Source organism: Adiantum capillus-veneris, chromosome 23, assembly GCF_014529385.1.
Source record: "Adiantum capillus-veneris isolate H3 chromosome 23, ASM1452938v2, whole genome shotgun sequence".
Classification (NCBI taxonomy): Eukaryota; Viridiplantae; Streptophyta; class Polypodiopsida; order Polypodiales; family Pteridaceae; genus Adiantum; species Adiantum capillus-veneris.
Window position 1 is genome coordinate 144,859,093 of NC_140953.1, and position 24,402 is coordinate 144,883,494.

Sequence of the window (24,402 nt, forward strand, 5' to 3'; positions counted from 1 at the left end):
AAAAATAAAGTCTTCAAATTTTGTAATGAATGCAAGGGTAGAGAAACCAATAAGTGGCTAGGGTCCAAATGAGAGGCATCTTTGAAATATTTTCTTTCCCAAATTTTAGAAGTACCAAGTTCCAACTTCCAATTACCACACCTGAATTTTCAAGGTCCAAGGTTCAATAATTCAAATGAAAGGATCAAGTCATATGAACAATTTACACTTTCAAATTCACATTTGGGCAAAGTTTTGAATTGCTTCTTCCGAAACCCTGAGAAGGATAGGGACCGAGGTCTTCTGAAAGGTAATGATTATGCAGTAATGTTGAAAGTGTTGTGAAGGCTTTGGGTCAAGGGAAATGGTTGATAGGGGAACTCCCATCTCTTTGTTCGAGTGATACCAAGGCTTCAATTCTTGAGTAGATAAACCTAAGAAGGTGCTTGCATGGATTGACTTCCTCAACTATCCAATGGAGTACTTCCCATGGGTGAGACATATGGGAAGGAAGGTAGTAGGGGCAAGGTCCTTGGAAAAGAAATCGCCCATGAGATCAAGGATTTACCAAATAATTGGACGAATATCCTTGGGTGCTTAAAGAATTTGCACGTTCCTTTACAATCAAAGCTCAGTTTTTTGACTACTGGTTTATGCATTTTTTCTAGCAATTTTTGGTTGAGATTTTCTCTAGTATTACTATTCAAAATCTATCAAGATTTTCTTGTGAGTTTGCCATAATCTCTTGCTTGAATATAGTAGCTTTTGCATCAAATAAAGAGCTTTACAATATACATAAGTTTGGATCCAAGATGTTCTTCTCTAGAAGTGCATTTTTTATTAGTGCATCATATAAAGAGCTTTACAATATACATAAGTTTGGTGGTAGCAATTTTCCCTTCAAAAAGAGAAAATCCAAGATATTCCTGTCCAGAAGTGCATTCTTTTTAAGTGCATCATAGTATGATTGCATTGCGGCCATCCAATTTTTTGAATTCTATGCTTCATCAAAAGAAAGAGGTTCCTCTTCATTGCATGAACTAGAATTAATCAATGCATAACAATCTGATGCAAATAATGCATGGTGAGAACCTGAATGAGTACAACTAGATATAGGTGCATCCAATTTACTATCACAAAAAGTATACACGAGCCATTTTGGTATCCCCTAGCCTCTTCATTTGTAGCCCTTTCCATATCGAATACATCATGTACATCTGCATCATTAATAGGATGATCTACAACATTTTTGAAAACCCCCATAGGCCATTGGAACTTACATTCCAATTTTCACCATTAAAAAGAGGCAACAAAATGTCATAAATGTCATGTGAGCTTACATTGCTGTCTCTGGTACATGTTAACAAAGGCTAAACAATTTTTTTCACAAATATAACATCTCGTGAAACCAAGATGCATTTTGTTTGTGGACGATATAACTTGTAACCTTTGCTTTTAGGACTGTAACCAACAAAAATGCAATTGACAGGCTTATCATCAAATATTTTGAAATTTGTTTATGGTACCAAAGCATAAGCTGAACAACCAAAAATGGGCATGTAATCAATAGATGGCTTCTTTTCATGCCATACTTCATACAAAGTCATAGAGTGCAAGGATTTGGTAGGACACCTGCTAAATACATAAGTAGCACACATGATAGCCTTAAGCAAAACGAATGCGGTAAAGCTTGAGTCTTGACCATACATCGTGCCATATTTGTAAAGTAACTTGTTTGTTGGGAGAAGAGGGGGAGATCGACCGCTTAAAGTACTCAACATAAGCTTTCAAGCCATCACCATCAAACTGTCCACCTCTTCTTCCAATTTCCAAGCACACACACTCACCTAGACTATGACACACACACACACACACACAGTAAACAGAGAATTGATATAGACAAGCTTGTAAGGAGGTGTAAGAGATGTGTAAGAGATGGAGACTAGATTAGAGAGTACACAGCAAAATAACCATAGCTTAAGAGAGTAGAGAAGAGAATCTGCAAGAGAAAGGCCTAAATCTAGCCCCAAAATCCACGGGCACCTCTCTTGTGGAGTTGGTATTTAATATATTATTTTTGAGTTTGAGGTGCCAAAAATTGAGGCCCCTCTTTTACAACCACTTCACTTTTGTAAATGAGTGAAGCTCATTAGTTCTTGCATGACCCATAAGGGGAGTTCCCACTACAAATATTTATAGAGCCATAGTGGCTTATTGAAATGAGATTCTAAGATACTGTGCAACTATAAAATGGCCAAGAATAATTGCCGTCGCCTCTTCATCAACTCCCCACATTCCACTCTACAAAATCATCATCAACTCAATTAGTAAAATAAATAGACAGCACATAATTAACCATTACGCCCAGCTATCCCAATTGCAGTTAACCACTACAACAGGAGGGTGCCCAGTCTCGTAACATCCCTCCCACCAGGGATAGCAACTGTCCTCAGTTGCTCAATAGAGAAATCAACTGGACCGTGAGTGATGGAAAGTGTGGAGAAGATTGGGAAAGTTGCGAAAAAACTTTTCAGGCATCCATTTGGCATCCTCTCTAGGGTGGTCCTTGAAAGTCAAAAGGTAACGGTTATAAACCATTCCAGTGCGTGTAGTGGTGGTCTCATGGTCAACTATTTTGTCAGGGATGAGTTGCTCTTCTTGGTCTACAAGTGAAGGTGGGTCTTCGTAAATGTGGTGTGTAGGTAGGGGTCCTCTGAATGGTTGTAAAAGACTAATGTGAAATGCATTGTGAATGTGCTAATGTGCAGGTAATTCTAAACGAAAAGAAACATCATTAATGACAGCTGAAATTTTGAAAGGTCCATAAAAACGAGGAGCAAGCTTAACAAAGACATTAGTATCAACACTTTTGATCCTTCGTTTTTCGATGCGAAGTAAAACATGATCACCTTCTTTGAATTGGTGTGCCTTGCGGTGCTTGTTAGCATGCTTGGTGTAAAGTTCTTGTGAGTGTTTAATGGCAGAATGCACACTTGCATAAATATCATGAAAGTCAGTAGTGAAATCATCAGCGGCAGGCACAACATTAGAAAGACGTGAAGCAGGAGTAGGAAGTGAGTGACCGTATACAATTTCAAAGGGAGATTTACCCGTGGCAGTGTGAGTGGTGTTGTTGTATGCAAATTGCAAAATATGTCGGTAGTCATCCCATTTCTTAGGTTGAGAGGAAACATAAGCCTTCAACAAGTCAATAATAGTGCGGTTGGTGACTTCGGTTTGACCATTAGATTCAGGATGAAATGCAGAAGTAAAGTCAAGTGTAGTGCCAAGATTTTCAAATACAGTAGTCCAAAAAGCACTACAAAATTTTGAGTCTCGATCGGAAATAATCACTTTAGGCAAACCATGATGTGGAAAAACAGTCTTCAGAAACAAAAGTGCAGCTTGATGTGCTGTGAGTGTTTTCTTACACGGAACAAAATACGCTTGTTTAGAGAAACGATCAATAATAGTCCATATCATGTCATGTTTGTGCATTGTGAGTGGGAAACCAGTAACAAAATCCATGGAAATATGTTCCCAAGGTCTTTCAGGAATGGGGAGAGGGTGTAAAAGTCCCAATTTCTTACCTGTAGCTGCTTTGATTTTTTGACAAATCAAACAAGTTGACACATACTGTTTAACATCCATTCTCATAGTAGGCCAATAGAAATCACGACATAAATTTTGAAAAGTTGCAGCAAATCCTCTATGTCCAGCATAAGGTGGTTTGTGCAATTCTTCAATAATTAATGTACGAAAAGATTTAGTCACACACAATTTTTGTTTGAAATAAAGGAAGTTTTCTTGAATAGTGTATTCGAGAAATGTGTGTACAAAATTATCAAGCATGTGCAACCATGTCGTTTTGAAGTCATCGTCATGTGCATAAGTGTCAGGCATAGTGTCAAATGAAGTTCCCGTAATGGTTGATAGATGATTAAGTGAGGGTCGTCTACTCAAAGCATCGGCTACAACGTTTTCTTTATCATGTTGGTATTGAATGTTGGGCTGAAAACTTTGAATAAAAGCGGCCCACTTAATATGTCTATCATCTATTAAAGGCTGAGAAAGTAAATATTTGATACTTTGTTGATCAGTTTTAATGATCAAGTCAGTACCCATTACATAGTGTTTCCATATTTTCAATGCATGTACCACAGCAGTCAATTCTTTATCATAAGTACTGAACTTTATTTCAGACGGTTTGAATTTACGACTTTCGAAAGCAATGGGATGGTTATCTTGCATAAGGACTGCACCGATACCTTTACCACTAGCATCAGTGACTACCACAAAGAATGGTCGTTCAAAATCAGGCAATTGCAATACAGGTGCATTAGTCAAAGCATGTTTAAGTGCATTAAATGAGCTTTCTTGCAAATCAGTCCATTCATAAGGCGTGTTTTTCTTCAACAAGAGAGTCAAATAATGTGCTTTGTAAGAAAAATTACGAACAAATTTCCTGTAATAGCTGCAAAGACCAAGAAAAGGTCGTAGCTCATGCAAGTTTTTGGGTCTAGGCCAGGATTGAATGGCTTCAATTTTCTTTGGATCGACATGAATTCCTTTACCCGATACAATATGTCCCAAATATTCAATTTCAGATTGGAAAAATGAACTCTTTTCGGGATTCAAATACAAGTGATTTTGTGCAAGCAGATCAAATACACGTGTTAAATGTTGCTTATGGTCTTCTTCAGATTTACTGAATACCAAAATGTCATCAAAAAATACAATCACAAAATCTTGATGGTCAATGAAAATTCGATTCATCATGCGTGTGAATGTAGCTGGTGCATTTGTCAAACCAAATGGCATGACAAGAAATTCATAGTGCCCAATTTGTGTTCTGAAAGCAGTTTTGTAGACATCATGTTCAAACATTTTGACTTGGTGATATCCTGATTTAAGGTCAATTTTGCTAAAGATGTTTGCCCCTTTCAGTTTGTCTAGTAGATCATCCACTCTAGGAATAGGAAACCTATTCTTAATGGTGATCTTGTTTAAAGCCCTGTAGTCGATACACATACGAAAGGTTCCATTTTTCTTCTTGACAAGAAGTACTGGAGCTCCGTATGGTGAACTACTAGGTCGGATTAGGCCTCGGTCAAGTAAATCAGTGATTTGAGTTTGTATTTCCCTGTGTGCGGTAGGATTTACACGATAAGGTGCTCTACAAGGAGGTTCACTACCCGATATGATGTCAATTTGGTGGTCTTCTGGGCGTGATGGTGGAATTCCAGGTGGGAGATCATGCATGAAACAATCTTTAAATTGTGAGAGAAATTCATTGTGTGTGGAGTTACGTGAAGTTTCAGTTTCAACAGAAATTTGATTTACCAATACTAGATATGTTTTCCCCTGTTTTCGAATTGCTCGTTTGGCTTGAGTGTGAGAGAGGAGTGGAAATTTTTGATGTGCCAGTGTTGCTTGGATGGAGAATTTTTTATTATTATGAGTGAGAGACATTGTACGTGTTTTATAATTAATCAACGGGTCAAATTCATGACGAAATGGCATTCCCAAAATCATATCGAGCCCATGCAATGGTGCTACAAAAAATGTACGTGCTTGTGTGAATTCACCAATGCAAACTTCAACAGTGACTTGAGTTTTACAATTAAAACGTTGATTAGTAAAAACAGTTTTGACCTTGTGGGGTGATGAAATTTCAGAGAGTGATAGTTGTTGTGCCAATCGTGTGGAAATGAAATCATGGCTACTACCATCATCTGGCAGAATGGTGACATTTTCACCCTTAACAGTGCCTTGCACTTTAAACAAAGTGTGAGGAGATATAGGAGTACCTGAGGATGGGTTGTCATCGTTATCATAATCAGGATCATATCCCTCACCGTAGTTAACTTCCACTTCATTGTCGTCGGGTGTAGCATCTTCGATGAGGTTAAGAGTAGCTCCGTTGGGGCGGTTGTTGTTAAAGGGTTTTTGACTTGAATTCCTGTTGACTCCATTTGAATGGCCATTGGATTGACCCAATATTGCCCTTAGCATGACCATTTGGGCACTTATCTGCATAGTAACCATACTGAAAGCATTTAAAACACTTCACCTTTTTGTTACCATTAGAATTTGGAGGAAAACGTTGGTTGAAAGGATGTTGGTCGCCTCGTTGCTGAGTGTTGTTGTGGTTGTTGCTCGTATGAGGTTGAGCAGTGGCAGGAGGATTGTCAAATCTTCATCTTTTGAAAAAGGTACGGCTTTGGTGTTTGCTTCTGTCAGAGTTAGGAGAGAAAGGAGGTCTCTTGTTGCGGTTAGTGTTAGCAGGTTGATCAGTGTGAGAGGAATGTCCACCTTTCTTCTTTTCTGCGTTGAGAGCCAAGTTAATGGCCTTTGACAGAGAATCTGGTTTGAACATATCTACATCAGCACTAATTTGTAGTGCCAAGCCTGATATGTACTTTCGCTTCAATTTCCTGCGACTAACATGTTCAATAGCTTGCAATTGAATTAGACAATTCCAAAAACGGTCAGTGTAACCCTGTACATCTTCATTTCTACCCTGTCGAATTAAATCCCATTGACGTCGTGCTTTAGCTTTGTACTGTGTTGACAAAAATTGGGGTAAAAAAACTTTTTTGAATGCATTCCAGGTGCGTGGTCTTCTTCCATGTTGTTTGGTGGCGTTCCACCACAATGCAGCGCTGCTAGTGAGATGATTGGATGCACACTTTACCATTTCACGCTCGGAAAAGTCTTCATCATGAAAGTAGTCATCTAACTGACTAACCCATGCTAGAACCGTGCTAGCATCTTTAGTGCCATCAAAATCTTTGAAAGTGAAGGCTTTTCTGCTAATTTTGTTTTTCTTGGGTGCCGGTGCAGATTCGGTGCGTGCAGAATGTAATAATTTATCTTCAAGTTCTTGCCTTCGCATGCGTTCATATGTGAGTGACTGCTGTAAATTTTGAAGTTGCTCTGCAATCGTGGGTGCATGAGGAAGATGTGCCATGATTGCGTGCTTTTCTTTTTCTTTTTTCTTTTTTTTTCTTTTTTTCTCTTTTTTTTTCTTTCTTTTTCTTAAAAAAAATAAATAATTAAATGGTAATGCTTAAAAAAGCTATTTGGTGATATTCACAGATACAATATGCGGAATAAAATAAAATAAATAACAGAAATGTAATGTACTTAGGTGAAAAAGAGCGGTGGCGTCCAGTCCAGAATGGCGATGCGCTAGGAAATTGCCAGAGAATAGACAGTCCGACGGTGTGTCACCGAGCCAGTTGAATTTCGTGGCACCCGATCTCCCGTATCTCAAAAGCAATGGCAATCAGCAATCCCGAAAGATAGTCGAAGATTTATTATTATTATTATTTTTTTTTTTTTTGAAGGTTGGCGTCCCAAGAATTCTTAATGAAGGTGGAGTATGTGATTTTTACGGTTGTGTTTGTAGTGGTGCCGACCAAGGGGTGCAAGGCTTACTAATTGTGTCCAAAGCCAAAGTGTTGAGGATATTGAAAGGGTGTTTGTCTTCTTTAAAGGTTATTAAGCTTGAAGATGAAATGGACGGCTGACCAGACCACTGAAATACCTCTTTGAGCTTAACTTTAAGTCTTTGAAGTTAACTTTAATTTTTAAGGTTGCATGGGATTCTGTGGAAGAACAACTCAAGCCAAAAAAAAATTGAGATGGCGACCTCTAGAAGTTTTCCAGGCTACAAGACAAAAGCAAGAATTGATGCATAAACTAAGCCAATACTTTTGACAGTATTTTCTGCAGCTTTTGATGAGGTTGACATTTAGCTTTTCTTGTGTGCAGGAGGGTGTTCTCGCAGATTGTTCTCGTCCGTATCTTCATGTATACGCAAGCTTAGCGAGTGCTTAAATTTAACCGTTGAACATACCCGTTCTTGATCGTCTTGAAGCCGAAATTGAAAATTGATTGCCGACTAGCCACCAATTAACAATCGAGTTTTTCTTCTGTGAACTGGATCAATTATACTTCGAATTTCCACGAACCCTTGAATCCTTGAATTGCAAAGTCGATGAATTGCAATTGGGGTTTTGTCGATTACAGAAAACTCCTTCTTAAAACTGAAATCTGGTGCCGATTAATCCTCGAACCTAAGGCTCTGATACCACTGTTGGGAGAAGAGGGGGAGATCGACCGCTTAAAGTACTCAACATAAGCTTTCAAGCCATCACCATCAAACTGTCCACCTCTTCTTCCAATTTCCAAGCACACACACTCACCTAGACTATGACACACACACACACACACACACAGTAAACAGAGAATTGATATAGACAAGCTTGTAAGGAGGTGTAAGAGATGTGTAAGAGATGGAGACTAGATTAGAGAGTACACAGCAAAATAACCATAGCTTAAGAGAGTAGAGATGAGAATCTGCAAGAGAAAGGCCTAAATCTAGCCCCAAACTCCACGGGCACCTCTCTTGTGGAGTTGGTATTTAATATATTATTTTTGAGTTTGAGGTGCCAAAAATTGAGGCCCCTCTTTTACAACCACTTCACTTTTGTAAATGAGTGAAGCTCATTAGTTCTTGCATGACCCATAAGGGGAGTTCCCACTACAAATATTTACAGAGCCATAGTGGCTTATTGAAATGAGATTCTAAGATACTGTGCAACTATAAAATGGCCAAGAATAATTGCCGTCGCCTCTTCATCAACTCCCCGCATTCCACTCTACAAAATCATCATCAACTCAATTAGTAAAATAAATAGACAGCACATAATTAACCATTACGCCCACCTATCCCAATTGCAGTTAACCACTACAACAGGAGGGTGCCCAGTCTCGTAACATTGTTATTCCTTTTACAAACTCCAATTTGTTGAGGTGTATACGGAATTGTATATTGGTGTTTTATCCATGACAAGCCAGAAATACATTGAATTCATGAGACATATACCCCCCCCCCCCTTTTATCTGAATGAAGGGTGCCTATAGTACATTTAGAGACATTTTCCAGACATAATCAAAAATTTCTTGAAACACGTGAATACTTCGAACTTAGCTTTAAGTGGATACACCCATGCATGCATGGAATAATCATCAATGAAAGTCACAACGTACTGGTAATTATCCAAGGATGGAGTTTGGATAGGCCCACAAACATCACTATGCACAAGTTCTATCTAACGTACATGTAGCTCTTACTAAACCATCTTTTGGAAATTTTGAATGCTGCATCTTACCCAAAATAGAACCTTCACAAACATGATTAGAAGGTGCTTTAAGAGGGGGAAAATAAGAAAAATCATATCAAATTTTTGCAAACGTAGCAAAATTCACATGCCCAAAATGTGCATGCCAAAGTTTGGCATCTAAAACAGCCTTTGAATCCACAACCACATTTGCAAAAGTCTATCCACACTTGTCATACAAAATGAGCTTATGTAGTCCATGGTACAAAATACCAAATGCAACAATTTCATCACCAAAAGTGAGACCATGAACTGTACATCTGTCATCCACAAATTTGACAACAAGGCCAAGTCTTGTAAGTGCAAAAGGTTCTTTTTGATCCTTGGTACATAAAGAGCATCAACAACTATGAAAGAACTACCATTTACAGTAGTTAGCACAATCTTTCCAACTCCCTTGACTGGATAAGAAGCATTGTTGGCACAAGTGACTGTTCTATCACGAGACATAGTCTCAAGAGAGGCAAAAAAATCACAATGCCAAGTAATGTGCTTTGTAGCAGTTCACATACTGCATCATGTACAAAAGGGTCAAAGTACACTCTACACTAAATACCCACTACAATCTCCATGTCCAAAATATTTTACAATACCTGTAATTGTAGTAGATCTAGCCTCTTTCTTTGTGGCTTCTTTTGTGTTCAACTTAGGACATTGCTTTATCAAGTGATCATTAGCCTTGCAGTAAAGGCAACACATCTTCTTCTTGCCCTTTTTGCCAAAATTCCTAGATGAGTTACTCCCAGCAAAAGTGATTTGCTACTCACAAAAGAACCATGAGAATTGGATGCATTACTATTACCACCTCCTCTTTGAGCAACAATAAAAGCTTGTTCACTTGCACGTTGTTTAGCCCTATTATTTTTTCAAAGTGACTCTTGGAACAAAAATGTGCATAATGCATTAAACTTGACAGGTTGAGGGTTTCCTTGAGTCATAAGTCTCCAAGTACTAGCAAAAGGATGGTAAGAGTTTGGCAATGCATCGAGAATAGACTGCAGAAGTGAACTATCGGAAATAACTTTACTTGCAAAAATGAGTTTCTCATTGGTATCCTTGATACCATATAGAAAAGTGTCCATGTCCACTTCCTCTTGGATAATCTTTGATTCCATCTCTTTACGCAACAATGCAATTTCAGCCTCATTTCAACTTGCATAAAGACTATCTAGAGTATCCTGAGCCTGTTTTGTTGATTTTGATGTGTGAATGTTAGGAGTAATAGTGCACTTCACAAATAAAGCAATCAATGCATGAACTCTTACATCCTAATGAGATTTCTCAATTGTAGGCAAAACAACTCTAGCAATAATAGATATGCTAGAACGTGCAACATCCTCAACCGAGCCTACATTTACAGAAGGTAGACGTACATCAATGCCCTGGAAAACATTCCAGACTCCTTCTAGAAGAATATGCATCATCGTGTAAGCCCACATTGCATAGTTATCCCCATCCAATTTGTCCTCAACAACAAACATATTGAAAACATTTGTGTTGTTGTCAATCATGCACTTGATGTAAAAATTGCTCCAAAGGGGGAAAACAAAGTAGGAGCAACATGTGCTATGCAACACAACCCAATGAGGACCGTAAGGGATGTGTTATGCAAAAAATTACACTCGCAAAAAAATCGCACAAAAGGACAAAAATTGCATGCACAATACTACCTATAGTTGAAACAAAGGCCAAAATGAGCCTGAGTCAAAATTTTGAGCTCTCCCAAAGGATTACTCGACGTGTTGACGCTCAAATCTCACCCAATTTGGAGAAAATGAGCAGGGGGTCTTGGCGATGCTAGCAACTATGTCGCACGGGAGGATGCAACCTGCTTTGATATACCAATTGTTGGAATTAGGGTTGCAAGGATGCATGCACAACTTGGAGAAGATGTAGAAGCTCAAGGCACACAATAGAGAGTGTGTTTCTTAGTGCAAAATAGAAAGATAAGTTAGTCCTAGAGTGGTGGGCTTATATACAATGCATGGGGAAAAAAACCTCCTAGTGAGGGAAAAAGTGACATGATGGTCCTAAGTATATTCACACACATCACTACCACATATACGATAGCATGTACTTCTATTTTGATTACAAGGAATATCAATATAGATGAAGCTCACCATATTATGATTTAACTCGATTTGTCCCACCGAATTTGGATGTAATTGTATATTACCCATAAGAACTAAGCCTAGAGATCCTTTTTAAGTATCCCTAGGTATAAAATTTGGCTATTAGCTACACTCAGATACCCTTTTTTATGGTGAAGAAGTGAAGTAGGTAGAGCTATTTTGTTATCGTCATATCTTGCAATCTGGTAATCCAAATCAAGTTCTATCAAGTGCATTGTGTTTCTCTTCTCTTGCCCTATCTCTTGAGTATAATCATTGTCAATTTGGTGAAGGATCATGTTTATGATGTGCAAGTCTTAATCTTCTTTTTGGTGATATATTAAAGTCTAAATGCTGATCTTTTGTTGGGACGTTGATCCTAGGCCTTAGGAGAAGCTGCTAGACTGTTTCTGTGCATCTTTTGATGACCTATGGAACTAAGGATTTTGATTTTTTTAGAGTTAGATTTTTATGGTACAAGTTTGTTTTGATAGTCCTAGCCTATCATCTCCTTGAGTTTTGAAGTATAACAAACTCATATGATCGAGAAAACATCAAGTGATTAGTTGGTATAAAAATTGAGTATATGCCTGACAATTAATTGTTGATTGTTGATTCATGATTACTCTAGTGTATCTTCCTGCATCGGTTCACTCCATTGTGATTGACACTTCAATGTATCTCTGTGCTCCATTTGGGTCAAGTCCATATGTGTTAATGCCCGATAGCTATGGTAAAGTCGTCCATCCTAATGGTATCTACTCCTAATTGTATATGAGGACATATGAGTTGTATACAGAGCCATATTCAGTCTCCTATACTTCTAAAATTGAGCCATGATTCTCCGGGTTGATTTGGAGGTGATTTTGGACTCCCTGCACTTGTACTACATCATTGTATTACCTACTCTAGCTCTATTTGAAGGTGCAATCATGTACTCACTTTGTTTGTTCGATAATAAAGTTTACTTTGTGTATATTTTTCTCTCAGTAAACCTAAGGCTTTTTTTGCTCTTCCACCATAGCAATCAAGGAGTGTTTCTACTGGTATATATCAAGGTAAAATGATCAAAATATTTTTTATAAAAAACATAAGTTCATTTATGATGTCATACATTTTGTCAAAATATTACAATAGTAGAAATCCAAATTGCTCACAATAAGGAGTATTCTATCTTAATCGAAAGGTGGCATGTTTTAGTAACGCCACATTGGGCATGCACATGTATCTCATGATTATGTGTGCTATATATAGCTTTTCTTTCATACTAGAATGTGCACGCTAATAATGCATTTTTAACCATCTCGCAATTTTAAATTTATCATTTTTCTTTTTGATAGAAAGTTTTTATTTACTCATTTCAAATTTCACGAATAATCTAATTGGCCTCTTTACCGTAATGAGTTCCAAAAATTCAAATACAAAACATATATGTAATATATTGCAAAGAACCTCTACGGAGAGGAAATGCTAAAGGAACCGTAAACCAATTGCATGCATGCTAGACAAACCCTTTATATAGAAATTATAAAGCCGATTGACCGTGAGGATTTTCATTTACTTCACTGATATCACCCTCTACTTTTGCAAATTCATGTTTTGGAAGACCTTCCATTTTTCCTAAAATGTAATGTTCCCTATGCCATCCAATTCATTACTCATCCTTCACGTCGTTTTATTTCTAGGCTCTTTTGAAGCATAGACCATTGATTGCTTTCTTTGAATAAATGAACATCTTTCATCTCATTGAACACATCCAAGTCTTTACCTTGATTATGAATTGATTAAAAAAATTTCAAGAGAGCACATGCATCCACATGGATATACATGACCCAATAGTAGAAGATAGTTCAATTTTAAAAAAAATCAAAAGTTGGATTCAACCACTGATTGGTTACATGAAGTGTTTTTTGACACTACAGAGAGAGAGAGAGAGAGAGAGAGAGAGAGAGAGAGAGAGAGAGAGAGGTTTCATACAAAGAGAGGCTGTGTGTCTCTTGCACAAACCAAACAATTGGATATGTCTATGGACTTGGAAAGCTTGTATGTTGGCCTCTTTTGTTGCATAGCTCCACTTACACTCGACACACACCATCTGAGGCTACTAGATGATACCTCTCAAGCTCATCAAGTAAGCGACCACTCTTGGGTGCTCATTCAAACGAATGGAGGAATTTCCATCACCCACACAACGTGCAAGATAGCCCATGTGGTGGCTCTACTTGATGGTCTCAGTGGGAGCATACCCTTGCCAGTAAGAATCTTTACAAAAAATGTCTCGCATCTTTGTACTCACCAAAGCTTTTTGGCATGGGTAAGCACAACTAGAAACTCTTTGATGCAAGTGAGGGTTGTTGAGAAAACTACCATGCTTGAAAATGCTTCAATTGACGTGTACACCAAATGCGCCATGCATAGAATAGCATTAAAGTTCTTGTTGAGTTGTGTGTTTGGGATGTTGTTTCTTGGGTGCATTGATTGTAGGTTATACACTTCATAGGGTCAGGGCCAAGAATCTCTGGCTATATTCAATAGACACAAAGTGAGGGCTCTCCAAATGCAATCACTCCTTAAAGGCATGTGGCATTAAGCAAGATGTTCACATGGGGAAAAAGATTCTTAGTCGAGCATTCTTGAGAATGTTGTGCACAATAGTACTTTGGTTGACATGGATGCCAGAGGTCGTTCCCATGAGAGAAAAAGTAGAGCAAATTCTTTCGTGTCAAGGATGTGATTTCTTGGAATGCAATGATTGTGGAATTTTCCCAATATAGAAAGGTCTAGGAAGCTTTGATTTCTTTTTGTCAAATTTGAAATGATGTTTTGTATCCAAATGTAGTTTGTATTTTCTCTCCAAGCACAGTATCTTGGATAGCACTTATAAGAGAATACGTCACATGGGCAAAAAGATTCTTAGTCGAGCATTCCTGAGAATGTTGTGCACAATAGTACTTTGGTTGACATGGATGCCAGATGTATTCCCATGAGAGAAAAAGGAGAGCAGAGACTTTTGTGTCAAGGATGTGATTTCTTGGAATGCAATGATTGTGGAATTTTCCCAATATAGGAAAAAGGTCTAAGAAGCTTTGGTTTCTTTTTGTCAAATTTGAAATGATGTTTTGTATCCAAATTTAGTCTGTATTTTTTCTCCAAGCATAGTATCTTGGATAGCACTTATAAGAGAATACGACTTGAGCCAGCCAAGAAAGCTCTTAACAGTTTTTTATGGATGCAACAAGGGGTGTTTCCCCCTCTATAATGACATTCATTGATATCCACATTGCATGTAGTCACTCAAAATTAATGGATGAGGCCATATGTATTCTAAGACATGTGAGGTAGCAGACAAGCCAAAGCTACTAAGTTGATGCAAGGGGGAATGTTCATAAACATCTTGTGTAGGATACCAAGCATTTAGAAAGTTGTCAAGTATATGTGTGCCTGTAAGATCTTGAAGTGAATTGTCCCAAGTATATTTCCAAATTTTCCATTGGGTCTACCAGAGGCATGCTGATCAATCGGGCAACTGATATGAGGAGATCTAGACGACAGCGACTGCAGAGGACTACACAGCAGCGCCGGAGACTGCATCAGAGGATTCGGGCCACTTTGGCCCATCATGCACACCACCCCGTCAGACTACTGTCCAGATCCACTAGCGACCCATGATGGGTCTCCTGTCATTTAGCTTTTTAGCTCTTTAGCTCCTTCTGTTAAATAAGACTGCCTAAGATTGCGTAAATTCCCAATGACGAGGGACACCACACGCTTTACAAAATGCATAACACTCACAAATAGATTTGCAAGCCAAAGTAAAATCTTTCCCAAGTCCCATCCACATTACACACAAGCGAACGCTCACACTTACACCTAGTATGCAACTCATTGCGTCTCTCTTCTTTGGATTATGAAACCACTATTTGAGAATAGCTGAATTAATACCCTCATTGGCGGAATAGGCAGTCTAGATCATTGGGAGTTCAAGGGCCGCTGATCCCATCGGGAGAACCCTGTGCCAAATGGCTCTGCATAGAAGGTTGAAAATGCCATCACCATAATGACACCATTAGAAGACTTGAAATGATTGTGAATACGATTTCAACACAGCCACTACAAAGTCAGACTCATCATTTGTTTATGAGAATATGCACTTTGCATGAGACTGCCAGATTCTTTAAACTGAAAAGAGTGTCACTAAGCAAACGGAAACCATACAAAACCTGCTTGGCAAACAGAAAGAAGAACAGTTCTCTCTGCAAGAGCTAACATGACACTATCAAACAGGAGCTGGAAAAACGTAAAAGCCCAGCTAAGCCAGTGAAGTTAATACCCAATGATAGTACTTTACAGAATGTTTACTTTAGAAGCTAATAACCTCATGGTACACGGCTTCAGTTTACTAATACTAACCACAGCTACATGTCCTTGTATCCAAAACTGCTGCTTCTTAACACGACAGACTTGTCATGCTTGTGCTGCCTAAACCAGCATTATAAGAAAGACGGGGAACACAGCACATTCTCTGGTCTCGTCTTTGAAGTACGTGCCTACCCAGAATCTTAGCAAACCAAAAATGTCTCTCAAGATTGTCTGTCCCTGCAACCATCGCCAGTAATGAGAGGGCTTCAAAGTTACTGTTAAATTAACACGATTGCACCAATATCAGAGAAGTGAAGCTCTGAGCTAGCAAATAAATTACTTCCGAGTGAGTGAAAGAAAGAGAGAATAAGAACCTCATTTTACGAGCTCTTCAAAAAATGGCCGCTAAGCAATCCCGCAATTTCCAAAAAGTTGACCTCGTCCTTGCCCAGAAGGTTTTTTAATTTCTCATCACAGATTATGCGTCTCCTGTCAGCTTCACTCTATTGGTGAAGCAAGAGACCAGTCAGATGACAGTTGAAGATACAGCAATAAAGGTAGCCTGCCATTTTTGGGCAAGGAAAGAGAGATGAAACAAACAAAACTACAAAACTAAACAGGCATTTTGAGCATATTAGAGTTCACTACTGAAGAAAATCCCAGCATCATTGCAGTCTAGTAACTAACAAGCTCTGCATGTAAGGGACACACAATCAGAAAGGATTTACTGAAACAAAGCATTCACAACCTTGAAACAATCACAGCATTGACATATAGCTGTGAAAGGTCCTCTTTGACTCCTCTTTGGCTGCAGTGAGCTAGTTGACCAAACTCTCAGTATAAATATTAAAAACTGAAAGGGAATTGGAATCCCCAGTGTGAACAGGTAAAGGCTTGTAGATTCAAAGTGTTTACACACCCCATGGGAAGGTGCCCAACAGGGCATGGGCAGGTGCTGTTCACACATCAACTGGCCAATTTGCAACAGATATGCAACAGCTGAGAAATAAGCGTTTAGCCTATTGGTTGAAGCCTTCACCTTTTAGCGCGAGGTTCACAGTTTCTGGCCTTCTCAAATGAGGTGGTTTCTGCCCTGCCCAAATGGGGAGGGGGGACTTGACCGTCAATAAGAGAGCGCCCCTCTTTTGGGACAGCTCAATGGCTCATCATCTTTTACCATAAGATGTCCAGCAGGTGCTGTTCATACACCAACTGGCCAATTTGCAACAGATATGCAACAGCTGAGAAATAAGCGTTTAGCCTATTGGTTGAAGCCTTCACCTTTTAGCGCAATGTTCACAGTTTCAGCCCTTCTCAAATGAGGTGGTTTCTGCCCTGCCCAAATGGGGAGGGGGGACTTGACTGTCAAAAAGAGAGTGCCCCTGTTTTTGGACAGCCCATCATATTTTACCGTAAGATGTCCAGCAGGTGCTGTTCATACACCAACTGGCCAATTTGCAACAGATGCAACAGCTGAGAAATAAGCGTTTAGCCTATTGGTTGAAACCTTCACCTTTTAGCACGAGGTTCACAGTTTCTGGCCTTCTCAAATGGGTACATGCAATGCCTAGGAAACAGCAGGGGTGTACTCAATGGAGGAAAGACTGTGGAGGTTATACTTAATGGAGGATATCTCGATCCTGCTTTATGGTCTAGCCAATAGAAAGGGGAAGATGGCTTGTTTGGCAGTCCCAACCTAGGCATGTTAAACCATTTGCCCGGGAACACTTCCAACGAGGCAGTTGTTTTCTATTCAGTAACATTCAGTACAACACAGAATTGGACGAATCATTACAGGGAAAAGTATTGCCACATAAATACCAAAAGTATCCAAATACATGGTGCCAGACACACCTCCCAGGGTGTCCAAGCCTAGTCATGATATTTCGATCACTTTGCCACCTACTACCAGCAAAAATACATGTGAATGGTAATGAGTGCTAACCTGTAACAATACTCATGACTTACTGATTTGCACATGTGCTTGGTTGACAAACTTGTGCAGGGTGTGAGCTCTAGTCTCTTTATGCAAAAACATGTACATAGCGAGGACTAACAGCAACAAGTAGTGGCCACTGCGAGAGAATATCGATCCGCAAGGGAGACCTGCATTGTATGCATTCAGATGCATGCATTGCAAGCTAATTGGGATAAGGTGCATCCTGCCAACTTCAATCATGGTATGAAAAGGAGCTTTGACCCCAAATAAAAGCCTGCCGTCACCTTAACATTCACCACATCTACCTTGAGGTTCTCAGAAACAAATATACATCCAAAATGAACATGGTCTTATATCAATGAACTACCTGACGCATCAGACAGCAATCCTTGTAACAGCCGAAAAATCCAGCAAAGACAGCAGCATTCCTGGAGACACATACTTCACGGTTTCAAGTCGCATGAGAGGGAGAGATGCATACCTGCAGGTTATTGCGCTTAATATAGTCCCAAATGAGCTTCATTGTGTCAGCCCGGGAGGCCTGCTGGGTTCCGAGAAACTGCTGAAGAGCAGGGGAGATATCGACGGGTTTCTTCAGGCCGGTCCCGCGAGGAGCCTTGGGAGCCTCTGCTGCAGGCTTTGCCTTGGGAGCAGACCGAGCGCCGACTGCGACCACCGCCTTGCTTGCAAGAGCTCTCCTCTGTAGCGGCGCTACGGTTGTGCCAAATTGAGCCGACGTGAACAACGGGACGCTCAGAGAAGCCATGGAAAGAGCCTGCGGGGGTATGACGGATAGAGCAACAGCTGTTGATAAATGTACCTTAGTATTTTGCAACCCTATTATGTGTGCAATTACCGCAGACGCTAAATTTTAGAGAAGAAATAACGGTTGTGTTTGTGCCAATTCTCATTCATGACGACAAAACTGTACGAGCTTGATAATTTTTGTAGACTAAGGTACCCCCCACATGGAGGGAGTAATCATAAAAGTGACGATGAAGTGATTGATTTAACTCCCCACTCTCACGCACACGTGGGCAGCAATTTGAATATTGTGTTTGTTATATTGCTTCTAAAGTTAACATTGTTTGATTATATTTGTTGCAAGATTTCACAGAATCTTATTGAAGGCTACATTGCCGCTCCCCCTATGCTACATAAAGGGTATAAGAGATAAATGAAAGTCCAATGGTTTTTCAGGAAAAAGAGTTGTTCCAAATGATTGAGAATGTACCAAATAGCATGATCAAATCATATGATGTTACAATCATAGGAAGCCTTTGGATCGAGGAACTTGCAAGCACATTTTAAGTAAGGTCAAAAGACATTTTAGATTGATTTTGTGTAGAAGTCAGGATTGCTCTTGGTAAACTCCATATTTCCTTTTGTATGAATGTATATGCTAGCATTAGAGACACATTTAGACTGAATAACAAAATTGAGGTTAAAAGGGGATTTAATGAGATCCCCTTTGTCAAAAAACTATCCACCTTTTAGTATTTGAGTCTGCAAACTTCAATTGTAGATGCAGGTAGGTTGGCAAGATAGACCCAAGTTTCACTGAGTATAGGTGCTGAAAAAGCTTTGTCTAAAAGAATCCACAGCTGATGATCCACTCCAAAAGTTTCTACTTCAATTTGCCTGACTGGTAGGAAAGGGAAAACCTTAGAGACTTTTGGAATTATCTCTAAAAGGGTAGAGTCACTGAGGGTGCACAAATTGTTTTGGAATTCTTTGACAGCTTCTAGAGTGGCACTGTCTCTACAAAAGAGGCCACCATTTTCTGGAACAATTGGGGTAGCAGGGGTACTAACGAAGGTAGAATTAAGGCCACATAATTTCTTAAGAAAATTAGCAAGTTCAGCACCAGAGGAAAAAAATTGAGCAAGATCTTGATTGTATTGTAAGGCTAATACAGGTAGTTGGGAGATATTTTGAGAAATCATTGCTACCCCATCAGTAGTATCTTTGTCCAAAGTAGCTAAAATTTTGATCAAATCATTGATGGAAAGCATATGTAGGATAGATGACTTGATAAGTTGTGATTATCCAAGTTGCTTATACATCAAAGGACAAGGGAGCTATCCATAGAAAGAGGTTCTAAAGCCAACTCAAGACCTTAGGAGAGGAATAAGGCCAGTAATTAAAAAAAATTTGAAACATTAGAATGTGTTTATTTTGGATATGAGATCACATTGCCTTTTGCTTTTCTAACAAGAAAAGGTCTAGTTCTAGGGGGTTGGGTTTTTTTAGGAGGGTAATCCTTTAGGTATTGTGTAATTTGTTCCATTATCCTTGCAGGGTCATGGATGACTCTCATGCAAGCAGCCATCTTGTTCTTAATGTGTACCTGAAAAATTATTTAGGACCAAGGTAAGTAAAGATGGATTAACCTCCAAACTTAAAACCGGCAAAGTCTAAAGACCATGATAGCCGCAAGCAGGAATCCGGAACTATAGCCTAAGATGTCAACCTAAACAAAAATTATCGATAGTGGGTCCACCAAAGCCCTATAACACAATAAATCTCTAAAGCCGGTGTCTTGGTCTTCCAGAAAATTGAGAGACCCTGGTGTTTACAACGTGTGTGATGCTATTGTTTTTAAACTAATACTTATACATAAAAGCACATAATATTTCAAAACACAGATGGATTTAGACAAGGGACAAGGAGTAGCACAAAAAACGACTCAGTCTTTGATTTATTTTTGCACATTATTTGCACATTAAGTGGGAATGAGTATCATTCTAGTGATTTTGTACAAATGATAATCCGTAATAACAGACTCTAGAGTGAAAAAAGATATGGTACATCAATGATGAACAACAGTTTAAGCCAAAAAGATCCTAAGTAAAGATAGAGTTCTCACATGCATCCATATAAACAAGACAACATATTTGTTAGCCTTGAATACGTATTACACGTGTCGACGAACCCTATGAGTTGTTATCCATGTCCTACTTAAAACCTTTTCAAACTTAAACTTACCATCCCAAAAAAATAGTTGTGAAGATCCATTCTAAAAAGCAAGCGTCATGAGGCTATCACTTTTCTTTTTTACAATCTTTAAAGTTATTGCTCATCAAATGAGGTGCAAGGTGTGTCTCTTTTAATTTCTGTTTAGATTTCTTTTTAACTTGTGGTAAAAAAGGTCATCACTCCTTTTAGATCCAATCATCCAAGTGAGATTTATAGATTATAAATAAGGTTACTAAGTATCCCAATTTTTTAAGAACTCTTATAAATATTTAATTAATTAGATTAATTTCTGATTAGAAGGCCATTACCCCCTAGGATCCAAGTGTCTTATCCCAATTTTTGTCCCATAGAGTTTTGTGTTTATGAAGGTTTTATTTGTAAAGCCACTTCAAGTCTTCAAAGGTCTAAGTTTATAAGTTGTATGACCTTAAAACCAAACAATAATTTTATTTATATAAAAAAAGTGGTTAGAGGTTTATTGTTACAACCCTAGTACTAGCACGTGTTTTTCAAGTTTCGACAAATAAGAGTAATCAAACCCTAGACCTAGAGCAGGAGCTACAAGTTAAAACGGTTTTAACAACATGCAAACAAGTAAAATCCATCTTGGGAGTAGGTAAACTTCTAAGCAATATTCGTTAGCAGGAGCGGAGGAAGGTAGTTCCTCCCTATTTCAATTGATCTAGAGATGAACTCACATCATGCCTTTGGTATTACTCATATAACCAATGAGTGAAGAACTAAGCAAAAATATAATCACATCGTTGATCATTACAGTGAAAGGGCACAAGAGAAGGAGTCAATAGCTCAATCAATCTCTTGGTGTCCATGATTACATATTAGACCATATTAAATGGTCAATAATAGCAACAGAAATACATAGAAGCAAAGATGGAGAACAACATGATGTCAGGATCATCATGCTATAACCCTGCAGTTAAAAAGAGAGGTTTAAATTGATTTATGCAAATTTCACATGCAAATTTGAGCTTCCAAACGTGTTTTTATCACTTCAAGTAATCAAGAATTTGCCAAAGACTAGTATTAATTGCAAAACCAACCCTAGTTTAGATCATTTTCCACAGTCAGAAACTAAAATAACAGCTTGTGGGGTCTATCACCACTAGATTAGCAACAACGACTAAAGCATTATCATTAAAACCATATTGATTGATTATGTCAGCAGTAAACTAGAGGTGATTTTTGCAGAAACCACGAGCATGGTAGACACCAACTTGAGAGCATGTACCTTGCTCAACCAGCTCCATGAATGCAAGTAGTTAAACACACAGTATGCTCGACAACAAAATGCCCTCAAAACTCTCTTTCCCAAACACACACAACGCAATCAAGGCTAAGTGAGGGGCAAGGGCATCCCTCACCTCCATGTATAATAGCACCAAAAGGTCATGCCGATGTTCTCAGTGAGCAAAGAATCCCTTGTAAGCCGCTTCATACAATTGGTTCAGGAACCAAGATAGCCAGCTATGCAAACCAGTTAGTAGGGGTTGATGATAGAGGCACATGTATGAAAGAGAAAGATAGGGATGGTTAAAATATCACATAGTGGTGCAACTTTGAGCAAGTGAGAGCCTTAGGTTCTGAATGGGTGTGTGAGCTATGCACTCTGCAGGGGACAAATGGTGTTGGTGGTGGTGGTGGGGGGGGGGGGGGGATGGGGAATACAATCACTGCAAGGCCAAGTTAGGTGTTTCATCACTCAGTCCGCATGGGGGAAACTCATTGATACATGCGGTGTGTTTCAATGTGACAGTGGCTAATAATTCTCTAAAAAAACACTTTTAAGAATTAAGTTCCCACCATTTTATTGGGGAATTGGTTAAGAGGGGGGTTCTATTAGTTGCCATGTCAAAGCCCAATGACAACACAAAAAGCCCAATGTGAAAGCCCGATCACCACTGGAAGTTCCAAGGCCACAGATTGTATTAGGCTAAGGAACCAAGGTTCCACCAGTCTACTAGTATATATGTGTGTGTGTGTGTGTGTGTGTTAACATGGACAGGTATGATTGAAAAAGGTGAGCCATAGCAGAAAGTGACATGTATGTGTGTGTGCTACTATTTTTAAACTTATACTTATACACAAAATAACATAACAGTTCAAAAGATAGCTGGCTTTAAACAAAGGACAATGATTAGCACAAAAACAACTCAGTCTTTGATCCATTTTTGTATATCATAGTGAGAATGAGGTACCATTCTAATGTTTTGTACATAAGATAGTCAAGAACAACTAGAGGTCAGGTTCGACAATGGTGGATAGTAGCTTAGTACAAAATATCCAAAGTAAAGATAGAGTCCTTACTTGCATCCATATAAACAAGACAACATATTTGTTAGCTTTGAATATGTATTACAAGTGTCAACAAACCTATCAGTTGTTATCCATGTCCTACTTAAATTCTTTTTAACTTATACCCTACCATCCATGTAGTGTTAAGTATCAGCAAATACCCATTCTAGAATAGTAAGCCACATATGAAAGTGACATATGATCACCTAAAGTTGCACTGAATTCTTGTATAAGTCTACTCTAAATGATTTTGTATTCCTCTTCTAATAGCTTCATTGCTTGGGAAGATATCGATCACCTCATTAACAAACACTGCTTCAATGATTTTAAAAGAGCCGACCTAATTAACACTACCACTAAAGCTATCTTATGTAACAATTGGCATGTCTTAAGAATTAATCATACTAATCTCATCACATTAATTAGGCGGTAGGCCCATACTCAATGGGCCTACTGCCGACTCACTGAGTATGGTGCCTAGGTTAGGATGGGCACACACACACACACACACACACACACACACACACACACACACACACACACATCGATTACTTTTATTCTTTATAAACTCTATAGTGGAGATATTTTGGTTATCCCTTTTCCAAATAAAACAGAGGTCAAAGTTATTATTGTAGGGGTTGTGTAACAAAATTGAGAAGTTCAAGAATTGTACAGAGGTGGAAAAGACTCCCGAAAGAGTATCAAAACCGTTACCCAGAGTTGGTTCTATTTTGAGGCATTTTGGATATATATATATGTGATTTCGTTGTGAAAGGATCTATTAATAAGGCTTAAGAATATCATCCATATATCTATAGGTATGAGTAAATAGGGAAACTTTGTGGTTGATATTTTTGTTTTCCATGGTTTTAGGAAACCATTTATGCTCAAAGTAAGCTAGCTACGGGTTACAAATAAGGGGTGAGCAGGGAAAAAACTCTTTTTTTGGGGTTTTGATACAGGCCCAATGCAACCATCATCTCAAATTGTCAAATTTAGATTATAGAATGGTTTTATAAAATCTTTGTACACCGACTCTAAGTAAAGCAATGTAAAACAAACTTCTTCTTCTTGATATCTGGTCGAATAATCCTTTTTCTTATTTTAAGTAAAGCAATGTAAAACAACTTCTTCTTCTTGATATCTCCTTTTTCTTATTTTAAGTAAAGCAATGTAAAACAAACTTCTTCTTCTTGATATCTGATCGAATCATCCTTTTTCTTATTTTGTATCATGCATAGCTCCCATTGAAGGGGTGGATCCACATTGTGATAGTGTGTGCATGCATAGAGAGAGAGAGAGAGAGAGAGAGAGAGAGAGAGAGAGAGAGAGAGAGAGAAGAATGTGAGATTGTAGATGTAGGGATTGAGTGCATCATGGGGTGTGGGCGTGCATGAACTGGTGTGTACAATCTAGGATGCTAAGAGATGAGCATATGTGGGTGAATTTTTGAAGATTGAATTTTGTGTGTGTGTGTGTGTGTACAAGGGGTGAAGGGTGTTGTGTAATCCTTGGGCTATAGAGAGATAGG

The 24,402-nt window shown here is 38.7% G+C and overlaps 1 protein-coding gene across 3 annotated transcripts; it reads right to left on the reverse strand.

Annotated features, from left to right (window-relative positions):
- Positions 1 to 15,564: 15,564 nt before the first annotated feature.
- On the reverse strand, positions 15,565 to 18,421 carry LOC147428755 (upstream activation factor subunit spp27-like). 3 transcript variants are annotated; one of them, XM_086497109.1, is made up of 3 exons: positions 18,061 to 18,421; positions 16,015 to 16,143; positions 15,565 to 15,915 (listed from the first exon to the last, which is right to left on the reverse strand). In XM_086497109.1, the coding sequence occupies exons 1-2, from the start codon at positions 18,343 to 18,345 to the stop codon at positions 16,021 to 16,023; spliced, it is 408 nt and encodes a 135-aa protein (XP_086353235.1). In that variant the 5' UTR covers positions 18,346 to 18,421; the 3' UTR covers positions 15,565 to 15,915; positions 16,015 to 16,020. The 3 variants fall into 3 exon arrangements, with proteins under 3 accessions (XP_086353235.1, XP_086353234.1, XP_086353233.1); XM_086497108.1 differs by having other exon boundaries at positions 15,565 to 15,871; positions 18,061 to 18,420; XM_086497107.1 differs by having other exon boundaries at positions 15,565 to 15,877; positions 18,061 to 18,417.
- Between the last annotated feature and the right edge of the window lie 5,981 nt (positions 18,422 to 24,402).